Source organism: Pestalotiopsis fici (assembly GCF_000516985.1).
Source record: "Pestalotiopsis fici W106-1 unplaced genomic scaffold PFICI_Scf_1, whole genome shotgun sequence".
NCBI lineage: Eukaryota > Fungi > Ascomycota > Sordariomycetes > Amphisphaeriales > Sporocadaceae > Pestalotiopsis > Pestalotiopsis fici.
In genome coordinates, this window is record NW_006917091.1 from 6805721 (window position 1) to 6824469 (window position 18749).

At 50.6% G+C, this 18749-nt stretch overlaps 6 protein-coding genes across 6 annotated transcripts; 2 read left to right on the forward strand and 4 right to left on the reverse strand.

Annotated features, from left to right (window-relative positions):
• Positions 1-26: 26 nt before the first annotated feature.
• Positions 27-1357, forward strand: PFICI_01989 (uncharacterized protein; the record flags this gene model as incomplete). The annotated part of the gene is made up of 2 exons (XM_007830570.1): positions 27-977; positions 1049-1357. The coding sequence occupies 2 exons, from the start codon at positions 27-29 to the stop codon at positions 1355-1357; spliced, it is 1260 nt and encodes a 419-aa protein (XP_007828761.1).
• Positions 1358-1744: 387 nt separating this feature from the next.
• Positions 1745-3078, reverse strand: PFICI_01990 (uncharacterized protein; the record flags this gene model as incomplete). The annotated part of the gene is made up of 2 exons (XM_007830571.1): positions 1745-2904; positions 2988-3078. 2 exons carry the CDS (start codon positions 3076-3078, stop codon positions 1745-1747), a joined length of 1251 nt encoding a protein of 416 aa, XP_007828762.1.
• Positions 3079-4615: 1537 nt separating this feature from the next.
• Positions 4616-5737, forward strand: PFICI_01991 (uncharacterized protein; the record flags this gene model as incomplete). Its single annotated transcript, XM_007830572.1, has 1 exon — positions 4616-5737. One exon carries the CDS (start codon positions 4616-4618, stop codon positions 5735-5737), a length of 1122 nt encoding a protein of 373 aa, XP_007828763.1.
• Positions 5738-6447: 710 nt separating this feature from the next.
• Positions 6448-7404, reverse strand: PFICI_01992 (uncharacterized protein; the record flags this gene model as incomplete). The annotated part of the gene is made up of 1 exon (XM_007830573.1): positions 6448-7404. One exon carries the CDS (start codon positions 7402-7404, stop codon positions 6448-6450), a length of 957 nt encoding a protein of 318 aa, XP_007828764.1.
• Positions 7405-8867: 1463 nt separating this feature from the next.
• Positions 8868-11147, reverse strand: PFICI_01993 (uncharacterized protein; the record flags this gene model as incomplete). Its single annotated transcript, XM_007830574.1, has 1 exon — positions 8868-11147. One exon carries the CDS (start codon positions 11145-11147, stop codon positions 8868-8870), a length of 2280 nt encoding a protein of 759 aa, XP_007828765.1.
• Positions 11148-11648: 501 nt separating this feature from the next.
• Positions 11649-18234, reverse strand: PFICI_01994 (uncharacterized protein; the record flags this gene model as incomplete). Its single annotated transcript, XM_007830575.1, has 14 exons — positions 11649-11722; positions 11877-12116; positions 12224-12571; positions 12634-13291; positions 13347-13784; positions 13862-14270; positions 14389-15944; positions 16076-16446; positions 16557-16842; positions 16930-17147; positions 17208-17294; positions 17359-17666; positions 17743-17829; positions 17927-18234. The coding sequence occupies 14 exons, from the start codon at positions 18232-18234 to the stop codon at positions 11649-11651; spliced, it is 5388 nt and encodes a 1795-aa protein (XP_007828766.1).
• Between the last annotated feature and the right edge of the window lie 515 nt (positions 18235-18749).

Genomic DNA, 18749 nt, shown 5'->3' on the forward strand with positions numbered 1-18749 from the left:
TCCTCCGTCTGCTATCAAAAAAGACAATGTTACGGCGTGTCCTACGCCCGGCACGGCGGCTGCCGCTCTGGTTCGTGGTGCCCGTCTTCCTGGCCCTCTTCATCGAGGTCTGCCATCATGTATACCAGTATCACGTTCCGCGGCCGGACCACGACCTCGATCCTCCCTTCTACAAATCGTGTCAGGAGCCCAAGGTGGGCGCGCCTCGCGAGAATGCTGCCCTGGTCATGCTGGCGCGCAACTCGGAGCTCACCCAGGCCAAGCGCACCATTACGAGCATCGACAATGCCTTCAACAAGTGGTTCAACTACCCAATCGTGTTCATGAACGACGAGCCCTGGGACCAAAAGTTCATTACTGAACTGAACAAGACGGCGCGCGGTCTAGCTACATTCGAGGTTATACCCCAGGACATTTGGTCATTCCCGAGCTTCATCGACGAGGAGGCCGCGCGCGCGAGCATCAAGGAGCAAGGCGAGCAGGGCCTGCCGCACGCTGGCAGCGAAGGATATCACCACATGTGCCGGTTCTACTCGGGCAAGTTCTACAAGTTGGAAGCTCTGAAAAAATACAAGTGGTATTGGCGTCTGGAGCCCGACGTCGACTTTACCTGCGCCATCACCTACGACCCGTTCGTGGAAATGGCCAAGAACGACAAGGTCTACGGCTTCACCATCTCGCTGTGGGAGGTGGGCTCGACGTGCCCGTCCCTGTTCCGCGAGGTCGCGGACTGGAAGGAGATGCACGCCCTGCCCACCAACAACCTCTGGCGGGCCATGGTGCAGGCGAGCTGGATGCCCTACCCATTCAGGAGATTTATGAACTTTCTATCGCACAGAGATCGACACGGCGACCCGTGGAGTTTGTGTCACTACTGGAGTAATTTCGAGATTGCGGATATGGATATCTTCCGCAGTCAGGAGTATCAGGATTTCTTCGATCACCTCGATAGAAAAGGTGGCTTCTACTTTGAGCGCGTAAGTTTCCTTCTGCTGTTTGTGCATGTGATTTTGTGCCGTCTGAAAAATATTCTAATATCTTTGAACAGTGGGGTGATGCAGCAGTCCATTCGCTCGCTGTGGCCATGTTCGTGGACCCTCGAAGGGTTCACCACTTTGAAGATTTTGGATACCGACATGACCTCCTATACCAATGCCCAGCCAATGCGCCAGGTGGTCAGCTCCCAGAGTCTACACTTCTAGGCAAGGAGATGACGTGGGCCCCCGAGATTGAGGGCGGCATCGGCTGTCGCTGTCAGTGCGACGGACGCAAGACCCGAAACCATCCGGGTTATTGCTTGAATAAGCTCAAGCAACCTGATGGCTTGAAACGACCATTCTGGACATGGTTCCTATAATGATAATAAGACTTGGCGGTGGATAGGGGATACAATCAAATACACGGACTGGCCTTGCATGATCAACGAGTTGCATTACGTGTTTCCATGGGAAAAGCTGGCATTGGACATTATTCGGCGTCGGGGATGCAACACATGGCATCATATACCCTATATGGGTTCATGATATATGTCATCTGGGCGCGCTCTCATAAACTATAAATCATACATGAAAATGAATTAATATCTTCACTGTGCCCAGTTTGTGTCTTTGGAGAAACTTTCAACGCCGTGCAATGCCATCTTTGCATTATACAAACAAAGGAGGAAGATACATTTCATTGATTCACTATGTCTGAATCCCGGTACGCCGCCGGTCCATGAGCTAGACCTACCTCATGAACAAATCTAATCGCTTTCTTCATCCTTGTAGTGACTCCCTCCATTTCCGTAGTCTCCTAGTAGGATACCCTGGCCGATGCCATCCTGGCCAATACTACTAGGCAAAGTGTTGCTCGAATTGTTTCGTATCCACTCGGTTTCAACTCTAAAGAATATCCAGACCCAACGGCGGAATACTTCCAAGAACTCTATGATGAATATCGAGCTCTCAAAGTCGACAATATGGTCTAGATGGGGACTGAGCTTGAGACTCCACGTGCACCTGAGCATCAAATCGAGTAGAATGACACCGTAATAGGTGGCTGGCGGGCCAACATAGAGCCGTCTCCGAAGGCCAAAGGCGTGATCCAACGCATTTCTTTCCTTTGCAGACGAAAACAAAGTCAGGTCCCAATCCTTGGTGACGTCCCAGTAGAATGAGTACAAGCTGTTGACCACGCAAGCGCCAACCCAGGCCCTATACAGGGTAGTAGAAGGGCCCCAACTGCGCTGGAGAGCAGAAAAGATGATAACTGGGAACGCAGTGCTGTACTTGAGCGCGTTGGCAAGATGCTGCCCGCCCCAACCCGTCTTTTCATCCATTCGGCCGCGGCGCACTCTTCCATACTCAATCAGACACTGTCGCAGCCGAATCATACTGGGAATCGCCATGATGAGCGGAACGACGACGGTGCCGCCGCAATTGCGGTCCGGCCGCGCGGTGGCCGAGCCATTGGTCTGAAAGAACATGCACAGCGCAACGTACAGGTCGCCAAAGACCTTGGCGTACGACGTCAGCACATCAGCCAGCAGAATGTCGCCAAATTTCCCGTCCTTGGCCTCGGCTATGCCACCAATGCTGACCCGCTTGAGCGTGCTCCGGAACCGCTGGCGGCCCTGGGACGAAAGCGTCTTGAGGGGCGCAAAAAAGACGCCAATCAGGACAACCATGTAGGTGAGCGGTAGCCAGTCCCAGGCGAGGACGAGCGCCGGGTTACGGTGGGTAAAGACCCAGAAGACGAGGAGGGAGAAGGCATAGACCGCCGAGAGAACTGTCGCCAATCGATACGTCGAGAGGTGGTGCGGCGGTTGGAGCGGTGATGTCCGCGAAGGGTAGCGAATGAGCGAGGGAACGTCGATTTTGAGAAGTGCGAGGTAATGAAGGTTGAAGCCCCAGAGCCAGGTAGCTATTGTGTGGTCAGTCGTCGATTCACCTCATAGTGCGCAAAGGGGCGTGCGATTGGCACGTTGTTGAGGACATGCGACTCACCCAATACGACGATAAAGGCCACGCGATACGGCAGGGGAAAGGTCAAGCTAAAGGAGTCGAGCTCAGGCTCAACTGCTGGGTCACCGTCCATTGCTCAAGAGTGTCTGAAGCGACATTGAGTCGCTTCGGGACTGTTGGCAGGTTCCAGAGTTGTAGAGTGGCCGGTGTTGGGGGGCTTGCACCCTTAAACAGGCGTGGATTGTGGGCGACAAGTACACACGAGACTGGAGTTGAAGCTTGCGTGTCACTTGGGCAATTCTGTTTCCTAAATTTAGGGGAGGTTTACCGACGTCACACATCCCTGTCACGCTAAACACAGGTGCCGATTTGTACATGGTCTAGGCAGGGTCAATTAGTGAGTTGCCAGCTAAATCTAGAGAATACGTACCTGCCTAAGGTTAACCAGGTAGTAATGATAGGTACAGAGTAGTTGCAATGAAAGGCTATAAAATTTTCTGGTTTTGGTATCTTCTTTTCTTTAATTTTTCCTTCGCTTGGTTTTCTTTTCTTTATCTTTTTCCTCCCACTTTATTCTTTTACTTTTACTTTTGCTTCATTTTTTATTTTGATTTATTACTTTAAAAGTCTTATGTACAGTATGCGATTTATTACATTCGAGCACTTTATTCTTAGATTGTGAGAAATAGTAGCAAAATATTTGCTACGAAGCAATGCACTTCAGTCCGCTACTTAGAAGCTTCGACCTATGTTGTTTTCATGTGGCATTCTAGCCTGCTTATACATAACATAAATCTTGGATGAAAGATACGAATACATGCGAGTAAAATGTCCACGCACTGTTCGAATTGGCTATCATTATAGGAAATCAGGGTGGACAAGCAGACAATGCTAATTAAAAGCTATTGTACTCTATCATGTACGAATATCTAAACTAATTCACTGAATCGGCGTCGGGGTTGATCTCACAGTCTTGCTGGACAAGAATCTCTTAGGGACTATACTTTTACATGAGCTGTAGCCGGCAGATCAAGAACACTCAAAGAACTCTGTCAATTAGTATAGACATAATACCTACAACTATTTGATCGTCTATTAAAGACATATTAGCTACTACCTACGATGTACCTACTAGGTCCAATGAATAGCAGGCTGATAATGACGGGTCGTGCGTCGCACATGCACACAATACAAAATATAACATGTGCATCGGATAGTTACGAGAACCAAGGATTCATGCAATGACAAGAATAATGATCCTCTAGATACTGCGTCATGTCTTATACTGTTCGTGTGACTGGGTAGTTTTGAGTAGGTACCATATTCTTTTTCCAACAGCCCGCATAAAATGCATTAAATCTCTTGTGTACTTTGTGCACATCTGCGCTAATTCGGCTCGGCCTCCAGGAGCTCCTCGGCTTCTCGTGCAAGCTTGAACTACCCCAGATTTGCGACACGGCAGTAGCAGACACATCAATCTCGCATCTCGCATACTACGTACTGCAACTTTTCAATCGTTTATCTTTTCGTCTTCTTAAAAATAGAACCGTAGCGAAACAAGAAGGCATTTTTGCGCATTCTTCAAAAAAGCCACGGCAAGACACTCACTAGCTGACCCGCGCAACCGCCACCTGCTTCTGCCCCTCGCCGAATCGCAAAACCGAGGCGCGATGGCGGCCACTGCAGTCGCCAACAGCTCACATGCTGCCACATTACCATCGTCGCCATATCCCTTCGCATTCGCACCCGACATAATACGAGCGCACCAAAAAGATGCTTATTTCCAAGGTGTGCTTACCAGCCAACTGACCGACCTGCATCGTCGCCTGCTGGGAGCTCGATCTGCGCACGGTTGGATCGCCGAATCGAAAACGATTGCTGACCTCCTCTATCTGTGCCTGACGACTTTGATCGGCAACCGCACATTGGGCGAAGAGTACTGCAACATTGTACAAGTAGAGGGTCAGAGCGGTGCCCTACCAAAGCTCTCGAAACGAGCTGCCTATATTGCCGGCAGCATAGTGCTGCCGTACGCACTAAGCAAGGTGTTGCCTCGGCTGAGAGCCAAGATCAGGGTGCGCCTGGAGAGAAACATTGCCAGGACACGGATGCAAAGCGAGAAGAGGTTACAATCGTGGAGCTTCAAGATCCAGTCATACATCCACGCCAATCTCGCGACCATTACAAGCCCGGAATCAGCATATGCTCTGAGCCTGGTATTATTCTACTTTAGTGGATCATACTACGAGATCGCAAAGCGGTTGACCGGATTGCGCTACATATTCACACATAAGATTGACGAGAATGCGGAACGCATTGGGTATGAGGTGCTAGGTGTACTTCTGGTTGTTCAGTTCGCAGTGCAAGGCTATCTCCACATCAAATCAACTCTATCTGGTGCCCAGGTTGCGCAGGAACGGGAGCGACTTGCTTATTCCGGGCCCGATGTTTCGCTCAATGAGCACGCCTATAGCAGCAACAATGCATTGTTGGCAGCAGCTGGCTCAAGCAAGTCTCAAACCCAGGTCGACCTCGCAGCCGCAACCCACACACCGATCCTGGGCAGACCACACTACGATTTGGCACAGGAGAAAACCATGGGTTGGATCAAGGGTGCTCAGCAGAGGAAGTGCACCTTGTGTCTTGAGGAGCTCAAGGATCCATCGGCGACGCAATGCGGCCACGTATTCTGTTGGGAGTGCATCGGAGACTGGGTACGAGAGAAACCCGAGTGCCCACTTTGCAGACGTGAATGTCTGGTGCAACACATATTGCCTTTAAGGACGGTATAAATTTTCGGCCGCAGTTTCATCCCGATCGGTGCCTCCTATCAAAATTCATGGGGCTATGGGTGTCGAACTTGGCAACATATCTTACATTTTTGTGTCAACGGGCAGTGTCTTTCAGATGGCAGTCTTAGAGCACATTCGATTGCTTTTTGGTGATTGGGAGATCGTAAGACGTTTGGCGTGTTTCCGCCCGTGAGACTTCACTCAGAATATGTCAAGTCGGCTCTTGGATAACGTATCGTCGAACCACCTTATTCTTCCTCATGAAGATCACTGTTGACGGGCTGTTCATTCGTGTTGTGTTGGGATTTTTACTTGAAGGGAATCCAATCTCGGGTCGCCCCAGGGTTTCCTGACCACTCCTTGAATGGACACACTTCGCACTAACTCGTGATTTGTCAATTGTGGTGCGATGCCAGTTTGCTAATTCGGGCTCTTGTCATCCATCACAACAGCCTCTCACCATTTGCGCCTCCCACCCGGGTTCACACAATTCTTCTTCTTCTTCTTCTTATTCTTCCTTTTCCTTCAAATCGCATTTAGGCTTTTGGGGAGTTGGTTAGGAGGGGCCAGATGCAAAAGTGCTGTCGGGCACGTTATGAAGATAACGAAACACTCATGTGACAGAGGGGTTACGAATTCACGGGAACAGGACTGGACATCCGTACTCTTAACGATTTTCAAGTTCAAATAAAGCTGCAACTATATATGGATTATCCCGAGTTATCAACACCATCAGCAGCCGGATCGATACCGAAAGTGATATAACCGATCATGCCGTTCTCAACGCTTACGCCATCAGCAGCAACGACGCTAATGACGGGGTTGTAGCCACCGTCCTCGCTGCTCGAAAAGACGCTATCAGCAGCGTTTGTGGTACGGTCAATCTCGGTGTGCTGAGAATACGGGTCGAGCGCCATGATCTGTGAGGACAGCGTCTCGTTGAAGTAGATTTGGCCGGTCGAGGCAATGTGGCCGGTGCTCACAGTGCCGTTCTCGTGCAGAGACCAGTCCGTGTAGGCCTGGATGTGGATGTGGATGGCACGCTCGACGTAAAAGCCCGGGAAGATGGTCTTCATCTCCATGACGCCCTCGGAATCCGTGGGCCACTGGCCGCGCAGCCACGTCGTGTCGTCGGTGTGGAGATCCGTGGTGCCAATCTCAAAGTCGGTAATGTTGAGTTCGCTCAGCAGCTCGGGGAATCCCGTGTTAGGGGACAGACCCGTGAAGCTCGAATAACTTCCAGTGGCGTTGCAGTGCCAAAAGTTGAGCAGAACGTCGGGCAGCGGCTCGCACGTGTTGACATCGAGCACACCCACATCCAGCCACAGAGGAATACCGGACTGGTCTTCGGTCATATCCTGCCTCAGCGTCTGGGAGCGCGGCCAGACATATGGTCCCTCGGTCACGACGGGGCTCAGGACGCAAGTGTCATTCTGGATGGAGTCGTAGTAGGGGGCCTCGGTGGTGACCTGGTAAGTGGTGTTGCCAGATCCCGCCCACCGCTTGGCCATGCGCCTTTCGTAGCGCTTCTTGTTGAAGTTGGCGGCGGCGGGCTCGCATCTCCGAGAAATGGTTCCCCGGCGCTGGACCTCACGGGCCGACAGATGTTCGGGATGCGCCAAAGCTGTAGAAAACAGCCCGGCGGCGAAGAAAGCGGAAAACTTCATCGTGAGAAGTGCTGAAGCGGACAATGAATTTGACTAGATGTTGTTGCAATCGAGGAGAGTTCATATTGCTAGCCATGTCAAGGCTCCCATTTTTATAGAAAGTATTGCGGTTCATACATGCTGTAATTAGATGCCCCTATCGCATTGCAAGCAAACGTTTCGATCGACCGGGTCCGTCGTCAAGTCTCCACAAGTGACGAGGCGACGGGGCTCGGACGCCCCAGATAGAAACCATCTATAAAAGCTTCTCGGCAAGCGGCTCCTTGAAAGACACCCATATTTATCTAGGCTGATCCTGGATACGGATACACCAATATGATCCAAACTGTTATTGAAGTTGCAAACTCCAACCTTGGTGATATTTACCTCATCACTGGATACTTCATTTTCCGGAGAAGCAGAGTATTGAAAAGAGACAGACAAACATGGCGGGCGCTTCCTGGTATACGTAGCTGCTAACGTATTTCAACATGCTGATATGCATTTGCAGTACTCTGTAGAGATTAAAATTCTTGGCACTTTGGACTTGCAGAATGCGGCTCGCCTCATACTCGCGCCTAGTCTATCGGTCCCGGCCCACGGCGGTGTTCCGTCACTAAATATTGAGGCTGCACGGGGCCATTTACGCGTATGTGTCCCATAAGAAAGTCTACAAAGCAAAGGGTGATCATCGCGGTATTTCTGCATTGGGAGGTGAGGTTTTAGCGGAAGACATTACGGTAGCCAATGACGGTGATGACAACAGCATTATTACACAGCAGTTGAATCTGACTGGCTTGGGTTTCCCTCGACATGGTTGTGCTCGGAATAGACTTCTTGGCGTACTGGGTTCATGACTATGCGGGCCCCATTGAAAGCTTGAAAACGCCGCCCCGGATGCGCTGGGCTTAGCGTCTTAGATCATGTACACGCGTTCCTGTGGGGGAGAGTCGTCAACTACGGGATAGGGAACTCCCAAGGAATGGCAAATTCACAAAGAAGTAACGGAAAACCCGAAAGAAACATGAAGAGGGCAAAAGATGGATACCGGGACGGGACTCCCACATCGGGAAATGGGGTCAAGGACTAAACGCTAAAGTAACTTAATTACTTACTGTGTATATCGTATGGGCATACGCACTAATACCACGTAGTGTGGAAAAAGCTGGAAAGATTGATTTCCAGGTTGGCTGTCGTGGCCGAACCATGCTTTTAATGGCTGCATACTATATCTGTGTTGATGACGTGGAACATTTCAAATCGCTACAATCATTGCAATTGCATTAACATGAACGGTGATTGGAATTTCGTCATCATTCTGTGATCCCTAGGACATGTATTTTCAGCAACGAGGGGGATTCTAAATGACTAGCAATGCATCCATTGTGGCTCAGGAGACTGAAATCAGTCCTGGAAATATTGTTTGAATCCAATTCTCTGATTTTATCGCATCTGTTTGGCATAACTAGGTACCGAGGGCTGGTCTACTGACAAAAGTCGCTTATCAAATTGTCCAACATCGCAGTCGTCTTGTGTATGCTCTCAACATACACCCACTCCTCCTTTGCGTGCAAGCCTTCTCCCTCTGGACCAAATACCACAGCGGGTATACCAGCCTCAGTCAATAATGCAGCATCGCACCAAAATGAAAGGGCTTGAGGTTCGACTAAAGGGTTCGCTGTGGACTTTGCGGCGCTGATGGCTGCCTTCACTATTGGCTCAGACGAGGATAGCTTGAGGGCAGGACGCTCTACCAGAAGCTTTGGCGGCTGGAACCGGAACGAGGCATCCGTCTTGGAATGTTTCTCCAATATGGAAACTAGATCGTCCTGGATCTGCTCGGCCCGTTGAGCTGGCACTGTCCTGAATTCAATCTTGACCTTGCAGGACGCTGGATAGCTGGACAACTCCTCGCCCCCTTCGATCAAGCCACAGTGGGCAGAGGCTGGACCCAAGACATCATCGATGGGGAGCCGGTTCGTATACTCTTTCAACGAGCTCAAGAATAACCCGGCATTCATTATGGCGTCTACCCCCAGATCTGGACGAGAGCCATGGGCAGCAGTTCCCAGGATCTCCACCTCGAACCACAGGAAACCTCTGTGACTTGTTCCCAACTGAAGCATTGTTGGTTCCGGGATAACAGCAGCATCGGCGCGCCAGCCCGCTTCGAGGATATCTACGGTGCCGATGGAAGTGTCTTCTTCGTCAGCCACCGCTGCCAAAAGGACACTGCCACGCGGTTGACTCTTCTTGGCATGCGCTAGAGCAACCATTGCGGCGGCGGTACCTGCTTTCATGTCCAGGCTTCCTCTTCCAACCACGGCGGGACGGCCATTCTTCTCTGTCAAGTCACCACTTAGTGGGTCCTTAGTATACGCAGCCAGACTAACAGTGTCGATATGACCATTCATCATTAGGCTTCGCCCGTTGCCAGTGCCAGTCACTTTGCCCACCACGGATGGTCGACCCTGCTGAGATTGAATTCGATGGCTTTCTATATCGCGATGTTCCAGCCAGCCTTCGATGAAATCTGCAATAGCTTCCTCTCCGCTTCCAGCTGATAGTGACAAGGTGGGATTGGTGGACTCGATTCGAGTGAGAATGCGCGTCAGCTCCACGGGATCATCACTTGTCACATCATGGGGAGTCGTGTATGGCCGGGCTCCCTCCGTATTCAACAGTACAACAACCGAGTCCTTACCCAGGCCGAGTTCCTCCCGGGAGGAAGCCATGAGATACCGTAATGCTGCCAGCCCAGCAGCACCACAGGGGCCCGAGTCAATGCCATACGCTTTGAGCTCTTTCACCGAGGAGTGAGCTTCAAAGTCGGAAATCGTCACACTGCCATCCAGGCAGTCTCTGAAATCAGGCCAAGCAGAGTAAGTGACGGTGCCACAATTCAGCCCAGTCATGATTGTGTGAGATGTTGTGACTGGTGTGCTCGCGTCTGCGCGTGCTTGCAGACTCTTGTACAAGCACGCTGCGGTATCAGGCTCCACAGTCACGACCTTTGAGCATACCGGTCTTTGGAGAGACTTGTAATATCGAAGCACGGAATGTGCCAAGGAGCCCACCCCAGCGGGACTAATGAACAGATCAATGTTGATATTCTGCTCAGCTATTTGATCATCAATCTCTCTAAAGATTGTAGAATAACCCTCGACGATTCTGGCAGGTACATCTTCGTAACCTGGAAACGATGTATCTTGGACCAAGACACCGCCGGGACAAGCCTTTGATGCTTCAGCTGCAAAGGCGACGACCTGGTCATAATCCCCAGGCCCAAGGATGACTTTGGCTCCTTCCCCGGCTATAGCCTCTTTGGTGTACTCGTCGAGGCTACGCGGGACAAAGATGCGAGCCTCGATCGACAGTAGCTTGGCCATGAAAGCAACAGCTCGACCGTGATTGCCATCGGTGGCAGCAAACAGGACAGAGCCACTCTCTCTGGCCTTTGACGCCAATGTGTCGATATTGCAGTCTAGACTCAGTCCCAGGCTGGTCACCAGGGCGTAGTAGGCGCCATATGATGCGCCCAGAATCTTGAAGGATGGTAATCCGAAGCGGCTGCTTTCATCCTTGATATAGACACCCTTGATGCCAAGGTCGGCAGCCACTCCGGGCAGCGACACCAGTGGCGATGGTGCATATCCAGGTAGGTTATTGTGAAACGACGTTACGGCAGGCAAATTGAAAGGCGCGAGCCTGCTGCCATCAGCAGGTTTTGGGTGAATAATGGGAAGCCGTCGCACAGAAGACATTGTGCAATCAGCGTGGCGTCACGTAGTCTTTGTAAAGAACGGTGATGATATGGCCGGTCTCACTTGTTATCATAAGTATGTCTGGAGTGCAAGCCTAGGTTGTCTACCTTGTATCTACGGAAGATTTGTATATATTACAGTATATCGACCGAGTGGGGAATGTTTACGTAATTAGTGCATTCGTTAATGTCAATTGCGCCTTTCGACTCGCCCTTTCCGGTAACGGGACGCTGATTTACCCAGTCCCTAAAATCAAGAATCGAGAATGAAGGTGATCTATGTCTATCAAGAAAGTGTGTGAAAAAGAATCGACAAACTTCCCCGTTATCTCACTCCAGGGATTTCGACGGCTTAGCCAATTAGGAATGTGATGCAGCAGGCATTGAGCAAGGGACTGAGTAAAGGAATTAATTCTCGGCTAGAGAAGAAATAAATTACATGATATATTCATTTGAATGCACCGAGTGATCCACATGATTTCTGGGCTGCAGTCACTGTGCATTACCCTGATAGTTTGACAATAGGTAGCGTAATATAAACTTTCTCTTCCTCAGGCGTGTCGATGTATTCAATGCCTGTTCTACATGTTAGCGAATCGTGAATCGGTCATGGAATCATCAAGAGGATAGCTTATCGCGACGTCCGTAAATCTGCAAAAAGGGGAAGACAGGGGTTTGAAGCAGATATAAACGGAAAACACCAAGGGTGCATCATCGCTACATAACTCACCTTGAACACTCCATTCATCGGCAGCACCCGCAGTATCGTTACTATTTATATCCCTCTTTGTCGTCGTTGTTGTGGTGGTCGTAGTCGTTGTGCCAAAGGTAATCTTGCATCGCGCAGCGTGGTAAACGTTCTGCCATCCTTTGGTGGTGTATTGAGGCCCGCGGAGACAGTAGCCGTTATAGTCTTTAGTCCCGCCAATTTTATAGATTTTGTCCTGACCAAACGTGTTGAGGGCACATACTATCGAAAGGTGAGTGAGCATTTGGACAATGGTGATTTAACCCCATGGACACGACCGTAGGCAAGAGGGGCATGTAATTGGGGCATGTTATCAAGACATGACTTACAAACAGCATCCCAACCGGTAGGTCCGGTATATGAGGTGGTTGCAAAGGAACGGCTCGTGGCATCCCACCATGCATTTGCGTTGGATGTGCTATCGGCGAGAGACCAAGTATAGTTGCGCTTGAATAGCCACGACGTCTGGGCATTTGGCCGGGTAGTCATACCGTCGGGATCAGGCTGCCTGTTGGGATATGTCACAGCGCGCTGCTCATTGGCACCTTGAGCACTGGCTGCCGTCCATATCTCCTTGTCTTCTCTCCAACGGAACCAATTGTCAACCCTGTCCTCGTCTTTGATATCCAGAGTTGGGTCCAGCTGTCCCCAATTGGTTGACAGATCACCAACCATTTCTGTACATTTGGTATTATTATCAGCACACATCGACAAGCTGTAACAAAGTGTGAAGACTTACTCTGACACGTGCTACCTGCCCAGCCACCATTCTGGAATCCAGGGACACAAGTTGCCGACCGGCTACCTGTGGAAGCCCCGAAGTTACCCCCTTCCTCAGATGACGCCCATGGTGCTTCATCGCACTCTAGCTGGGGCTTCGCCTTGGCTGTGGTACTACCATCGAGCCCTGTAGCGGTTATAAGTTGTTTTGTAGCGCTATCACAATATCCCGAAGGACACTGCTCATTCCGTCGATCACTAACGCGGTCTAGGTTGTTCGAGTACGTCAGCACCGTAGGACGGGTCGTCATACTCTTCCAGCCGTCGCACATTCCTTTCTGCAAAAATGTCGTGTGCTTCCCGTCCGGGAATGGATTTACTTGCACGGGCCCAAACAGGTCGCAATTGAAGCGAAGTTCCGGTAATTTAACGTCGGCTTTTGAGCCTGGGGGACACGTGAGCTGTTGAGTGAAATCGGGCGTGTTCGGGGACAGGCCATCATTGTCATCAGTGTCATCTCGTGCCAGGAGATCCAGCCCAGACCTGATGACTACGGAGCCGTTTATCGGCGACGGCTCCTCAAGGCCCCGTTTAGAGACGAGTGGGATTTCTCCGTTTACGGGCCCGTAAATATCAATACGCTTATCCGGTGTGTAGGCCTGCTGCGGTCCCGTTGCCTTCAAGGATGTGAGTCAACCTCATTGAGATGCAGGGGAAATGCGATAGACTTACCCAATTCAGAATGCCCAAGATAACGGCTGTAGCTTTGTAGCCTATATTATAAAAGGCATAGACACCGTAGCTGTACTGGAACGATCCCGTGGTCGTGCTCACCTGACCCGAAGCTTGGAATGAGAGGTCGCCCATCACGTATCCCGTGAGCTGTGCGTCCATGATGGTCGTGCTCACCAAACTTCCGCCGCCAATCTTGATACCTACGTTAGCCTCGGGAGTCACAATTACATCCAACTGGGCGTCGATTTCAACCCCGGCCTCGAATGTTGGCGCGATCGTGTCGGGAGCTGGCTTCTTAACGTCACTGTCGAGTCCAAGCAGCTGCTGGGCGTCCTCGCTCTCTGCGGCATCTGATGGCCAGTAAACCTCGGCTTTGCCAAAGTTGAGCGTAGCCCCGGCATTGGCCTCGCCATGAATGGTAATTTTACCACGAATCTAAGTATCATGTTAGGATATATTGTGCTTGGCGATATTTTCACAGTCGTTCCAAATGCTGCAGAGTTCTCACTCACCTCTCCATATACATCCAGGGTCGGTCCCACAGCCGCAATTCCTTTGACGGCCAAACCTGGGTATGCAAGCGTGTCGATGATCTTCTTACGACCAGAGGAATATTGCATCACTGCATTTCCCTCTAGGTGAAGACCGACGTACGCTGAGGGCTCCATGCCGAGATACGCGTAGACTTCGGGCGACGCGGGAGGAATAAACTGGCCTTGGAAGTAGTATGCATATGTGGCATCCATCTGTATCCTGGCTTCCAAGTCCATTCTCAGATTAGCCGAGAAGGTCTCACCTGGGCAACCCCACTGGGCCGAGAATAGATTGATGCTGTCTTGCCATCCCAAGGGGATTACGCCCAGGTCAGACTTTTCAATGGTTGTCAATTTCTTGATCCAAGTTCCAATGACTCCCCACCATCTAATAATCATTCGAAGTTAGCGGTCCATCATTTGGCTTTATTAAGTATGGTATAGAATGAGACGAGAAAGGAGGATGAGAAGGCAAGACGGTGGTGGTGAGGTGAAAAAGGGCTTACCGTTTATCGACCGATGAATCGGCGACATCTGTACCATCATTCCCACATCGGGCGGCAATGGGCTCCATTGGCACTGTGACATTGAGAGGAGCCGATCTCTTTCTTATGGCCTTATCCCTCATGGCTGCCCTCTTGACACGAGACTGCCAGTCGGGCATGCTGCTCCTCTTCTTGCTAGGGTCCGCAGCATCAACTTCGTCCCAGTATCCCAGCAGATTCGTATAGTCGACGCGAAGATAGACGGGGTCAGTATCGCGCTTGTGGGAGATGGCTAGGAAGTTATAATCAATCTTGACTTCGTAAACGGGATTCGTCTGATGGATTCCTTCCACAGTTCGATGCTCGACATGATGTGCAGGAAGAACCACATCATCATCTGTCTTGAGCTCCCTTACGGAAACGACACGAGCAAAGGGGCCTTCTCCAACATGATCTGGCATCCGGATGATGGTGTCTTCAGCACCTCCGATCCAGATACGCGCACACTGAGAGGAGTCTGCGGGGAAGTTGCAATAAAATTGGAACGTCTCCTCCGTATGTTCAAATACCGCGTCCATAACCGACTGATTATACGTCACGATTGACCGCTTGATGTTAGGGATCTCGGCCTCCTTTCGCACGATAGTATTGGTCGTAGAGAAGGAGTTGTCGATGGAACCTTCCGGCCCGTCGAGCATTAGGAAACCATAGGCATCAGTCCCGTCCTCGGAGGATGATTGGCCGTCATCCTTGTCGTTGTTTGTGAACTCGTCGCTGTACTGCCACATCACGTCGGACTCGCCTGGCGTGTTATAGTAGGTCTTGAAGACCTTTTCGGGATCCACGGGCCATTTCGAGTTGTACTTGGTCTGAAGGTCGCAGCACAGTGGATAGTGCATATCCACGCCTACCGGGGCGACTACGCCGTCACAAGAGACTGGGAAAGTCACGTCGGAAGCCGCGGCAGGTGCTGGTGGAGGATCAAGAGCGGTGGCAATCTGGATTTGGTTTTTACCACATGGTTGGGGTAGGCAAATATTCTCGGGGTCCTGCGTGACCGTAGGGTTATTGTTGGACCAGTTGCAATTTTCCCAAGCCTGCTTTTTTGGACAGCAAAGTGCGCTCTTGAAGCTAACGTGAACGGGGCTGCCCTTCTTGCCATCTACGGGGGAGACATAAGTATCAGAGCACCACGGAGTGCCATCAGGTTTGTCGAGACGATAGCCTTCGAACGTGTAGCCATCGTTGCACTGTGGGTTGGTAGAGATGGGACCCTGGCATGGACTCCAGTAGCAATCCGAGATCAAAGCAGTGGAGTCGCAACAGAGCGATCGAGTGCCATAATAGCAGCTGTCCTCACCCTTGGCATCCAGGTAGCTGTCTGTATTAAGCTGGAATTGAGAGCTGCCGCAGAAACCCGAGCAGCCAACTTCGCTGCGGATCGGGGCCCCAACCCATCCGCAGTTCTGGGGAAGGGCATCCTTGGGGCAGCAGATATTCCGCCACCAGCCCTTGCTGCATTCCCCGAAGTAGTCATGGCCCAGTGCTTGTTTGGGAGTGTGTGCCGTAGAAACAGACTGTAAATCAGCGAATCCATATGTCAGCATGCTTACTTTCGGGCAACATTGGGAAGAAAGGGGGACTGGGGGTTGACTAGGTAGACGAGCTACAAGAAAAGAGGCGCGTAGGAGAATCATAAACCACGAACCTGATATCCACTTGGGCAGACCTGTTCAGAACCTTGCTGTCCAGGACTGCCGTCTGTACATCTTGGTGTCACGAAACAGTTTTGCCCAGTGTACGCAGCGAATTGATCGGCTAGCGCTGCCTCGGCCTCTGGGCTCAGGCCACCGCCCTCGAGCTGCAGCAGCGAGGTGTCCCCCATGACGCCATCATAGGCTTCAAAGGTTGAGTTATCCTGGTCGAGAGCCCAGATCATGAGACCGCTCAGGCATCTCTTGGAGAGAAAAGCCTTCTTGTCAGTCCACGACTGCTCGTCATCATAGGAAATCCATTGATCACCGTCATAGACGTTGAACTTGACCGTAGAAGTTTCGTTGTAGAAGGTATGAACATCCACTAGTAAGGAATAAAATCAGCAATGCCTCCATTGATGCGGTGTTGTGCGTCCCGAGGGCGACGGCGACAGCCATCCCCTCGAAACTGTTTTCAAGAGGAAAGAAACTTACAGCTGCTATTGCGCGCCGCGATCTCTTGATAAGTCAAAATTCCCACGGTGCCGGAACAAGTCCCGGCGCGGCCTCCCGAGCTGAACTCACAGACGCCATTGGGCTCGTAACAACTGGAGTCCGCCATGGTGAAAGAGCGGCCATAGAAGCCCATTCCGAACACCACATTAGAAGGGTCAATGCCGTTGCGCCACAAGAGGTCAAGACCCGAATCAATCTCGGTGATGTCAGTGTGGCCCTTGAGGTACGGACCCGTCCAATGATTGTCATGATCCCAAGTACCATGCTATAGTGATTTCAAGTCCATCATGTCAGCTTTAGAACCTAACCGCGTTGCTAGGACACCTGTCTTGAAGGACAGCAGATCACTTACCAAGTCGTATGACATCAGGTTGAACCATGACACATATTTTTGCATACTCTTGATGTTGAATCCTCGCAGATACCAGTAGCTTGTTGGCAGTGTGACTGAAATCGTCCAACCAGGATTTTTTGCATCGAACGCGTCGCGCAGATCAGACACCAATAGCACGTAGGCATCAGCATCCGAGGGGATACCACCGCGATCATCCGCAGAGGGGTATTCCCAGTCTATTCAGAGAAAATGATATGAGCATGGTTGATGACATGCTTGGGGAATCAGCGTCTTACCTAGATCAATACCATCTAATCCGTACTTTGTGAGAAAGTCAACGACAGAGTTGATAAAAGTCTGTCGATTGTCGTAGTCATTGGCCACTAGCGATACCGTTTAGTCAACCCACTTCTATATGCATGTCACCAGGGAATGCTTCTGACTTACTGTCTGACCAACGAGTCTGGTCGGGAGGGTCACTAAAATCCCAGCCTCCAACCGATATGCAAACGTGTAGTCCTGGGTTATTGACCTTCAAAAGGGAGGAGCGGTAGATCAGGCTCCCATAGCCAGTCTCCAGTTTGTAGTCACTCCCGAAGTTGATAAAAGCTAGGTTTAAATGTGTAAGGCCAGCGACAATGATCTCTTCAGGCTCAAAGACATTGCAGGAGTGCTCAATGGCGAAGAGCTCATAGTATCCTATACGACGTTCATAGCTAAGTGCATTGGTGTTTGCTGTGCACTCTTCTGGCCGCCTGTGAAGTAGTCAGACAATTTCATATCCCTATTACCAGAATTGTATATAATTCAAACAGTCAAGTATAGACTTACGGAGCATCACCGCATCCACCACCGTCCGAGTTTGGCTGACATCCATCGCCGCAGAAATCAGATGTAGTACCGCAAAATCCCCATTTACTATAAGCAATGTCAGGTTAGCAGATGGGCGGGTAGTTAGAAACCGCTATGCACAATCGATATATATATTGTAGCATAGAACCAAGGGTGTGCGTACCTGCAACAGACATTGATGGGGCAATCTCCAGGGGCTACAGCAGCATATTGACCACACTCGGCCGTGGCATTGCAATTGCTTTTGCAGCCGGCATCAACGCTACAGTATTCGGGACCAAAGCCGCATGCGTTGTTGCCATTGCAGCAACCAGATTCACATGGTACGGCATCTGAACAGGTTCCTCCTGAGCCGGGCGATTGGGTTTGAGAAAAGACAAATACTGAGAAAAGAATGAAAATCAAGAGAAAGTTGCGAACGAGAGTGTTGGGTGATCCCATAATGAGGACTCCTCCGCCGTGTCGAGTCATGTTTGACAGACAACGTGGAAGCCTTCCGTGCTAGAAGGGCTTCACAAGAAAGTGTAATGAGTGAGAACCTCAGTCAAAGATGCGAGGACATGAAAGCAAGATTCCTAGGTTATGGACTTTGAAAGCATCTTGGCAGATTTTGATGCTTTCCACGCGTGACCATAACACCGAATAACACCATGCACTTGATAGTGGACATTGTCAGATCGTGTTAGTCAACGACTGCTACCCTAGTCAGGTTGCGCTGTACTTTCAGAGCTATCGTCCATGGTTCCGACACCGATCGGCCGAGCCATACACGAAGGATCAATATCATGCAGTCAGTTCATTAGCATTGCAAAGGATTCGGTCCAATCGATGTCACATGCGAGTCGGGCCTCTATACCGTTAGGTAGTTTAAAGGAGTCCTGGATTGATAAAAGTCCCCAAGTTACAGGGTTCCTAGAAAAGCCTCAGCATTTGGACAGGGTAATGTTCACAGGCACCATCTCGCCATTTTTGTTCCTGATCAAAGT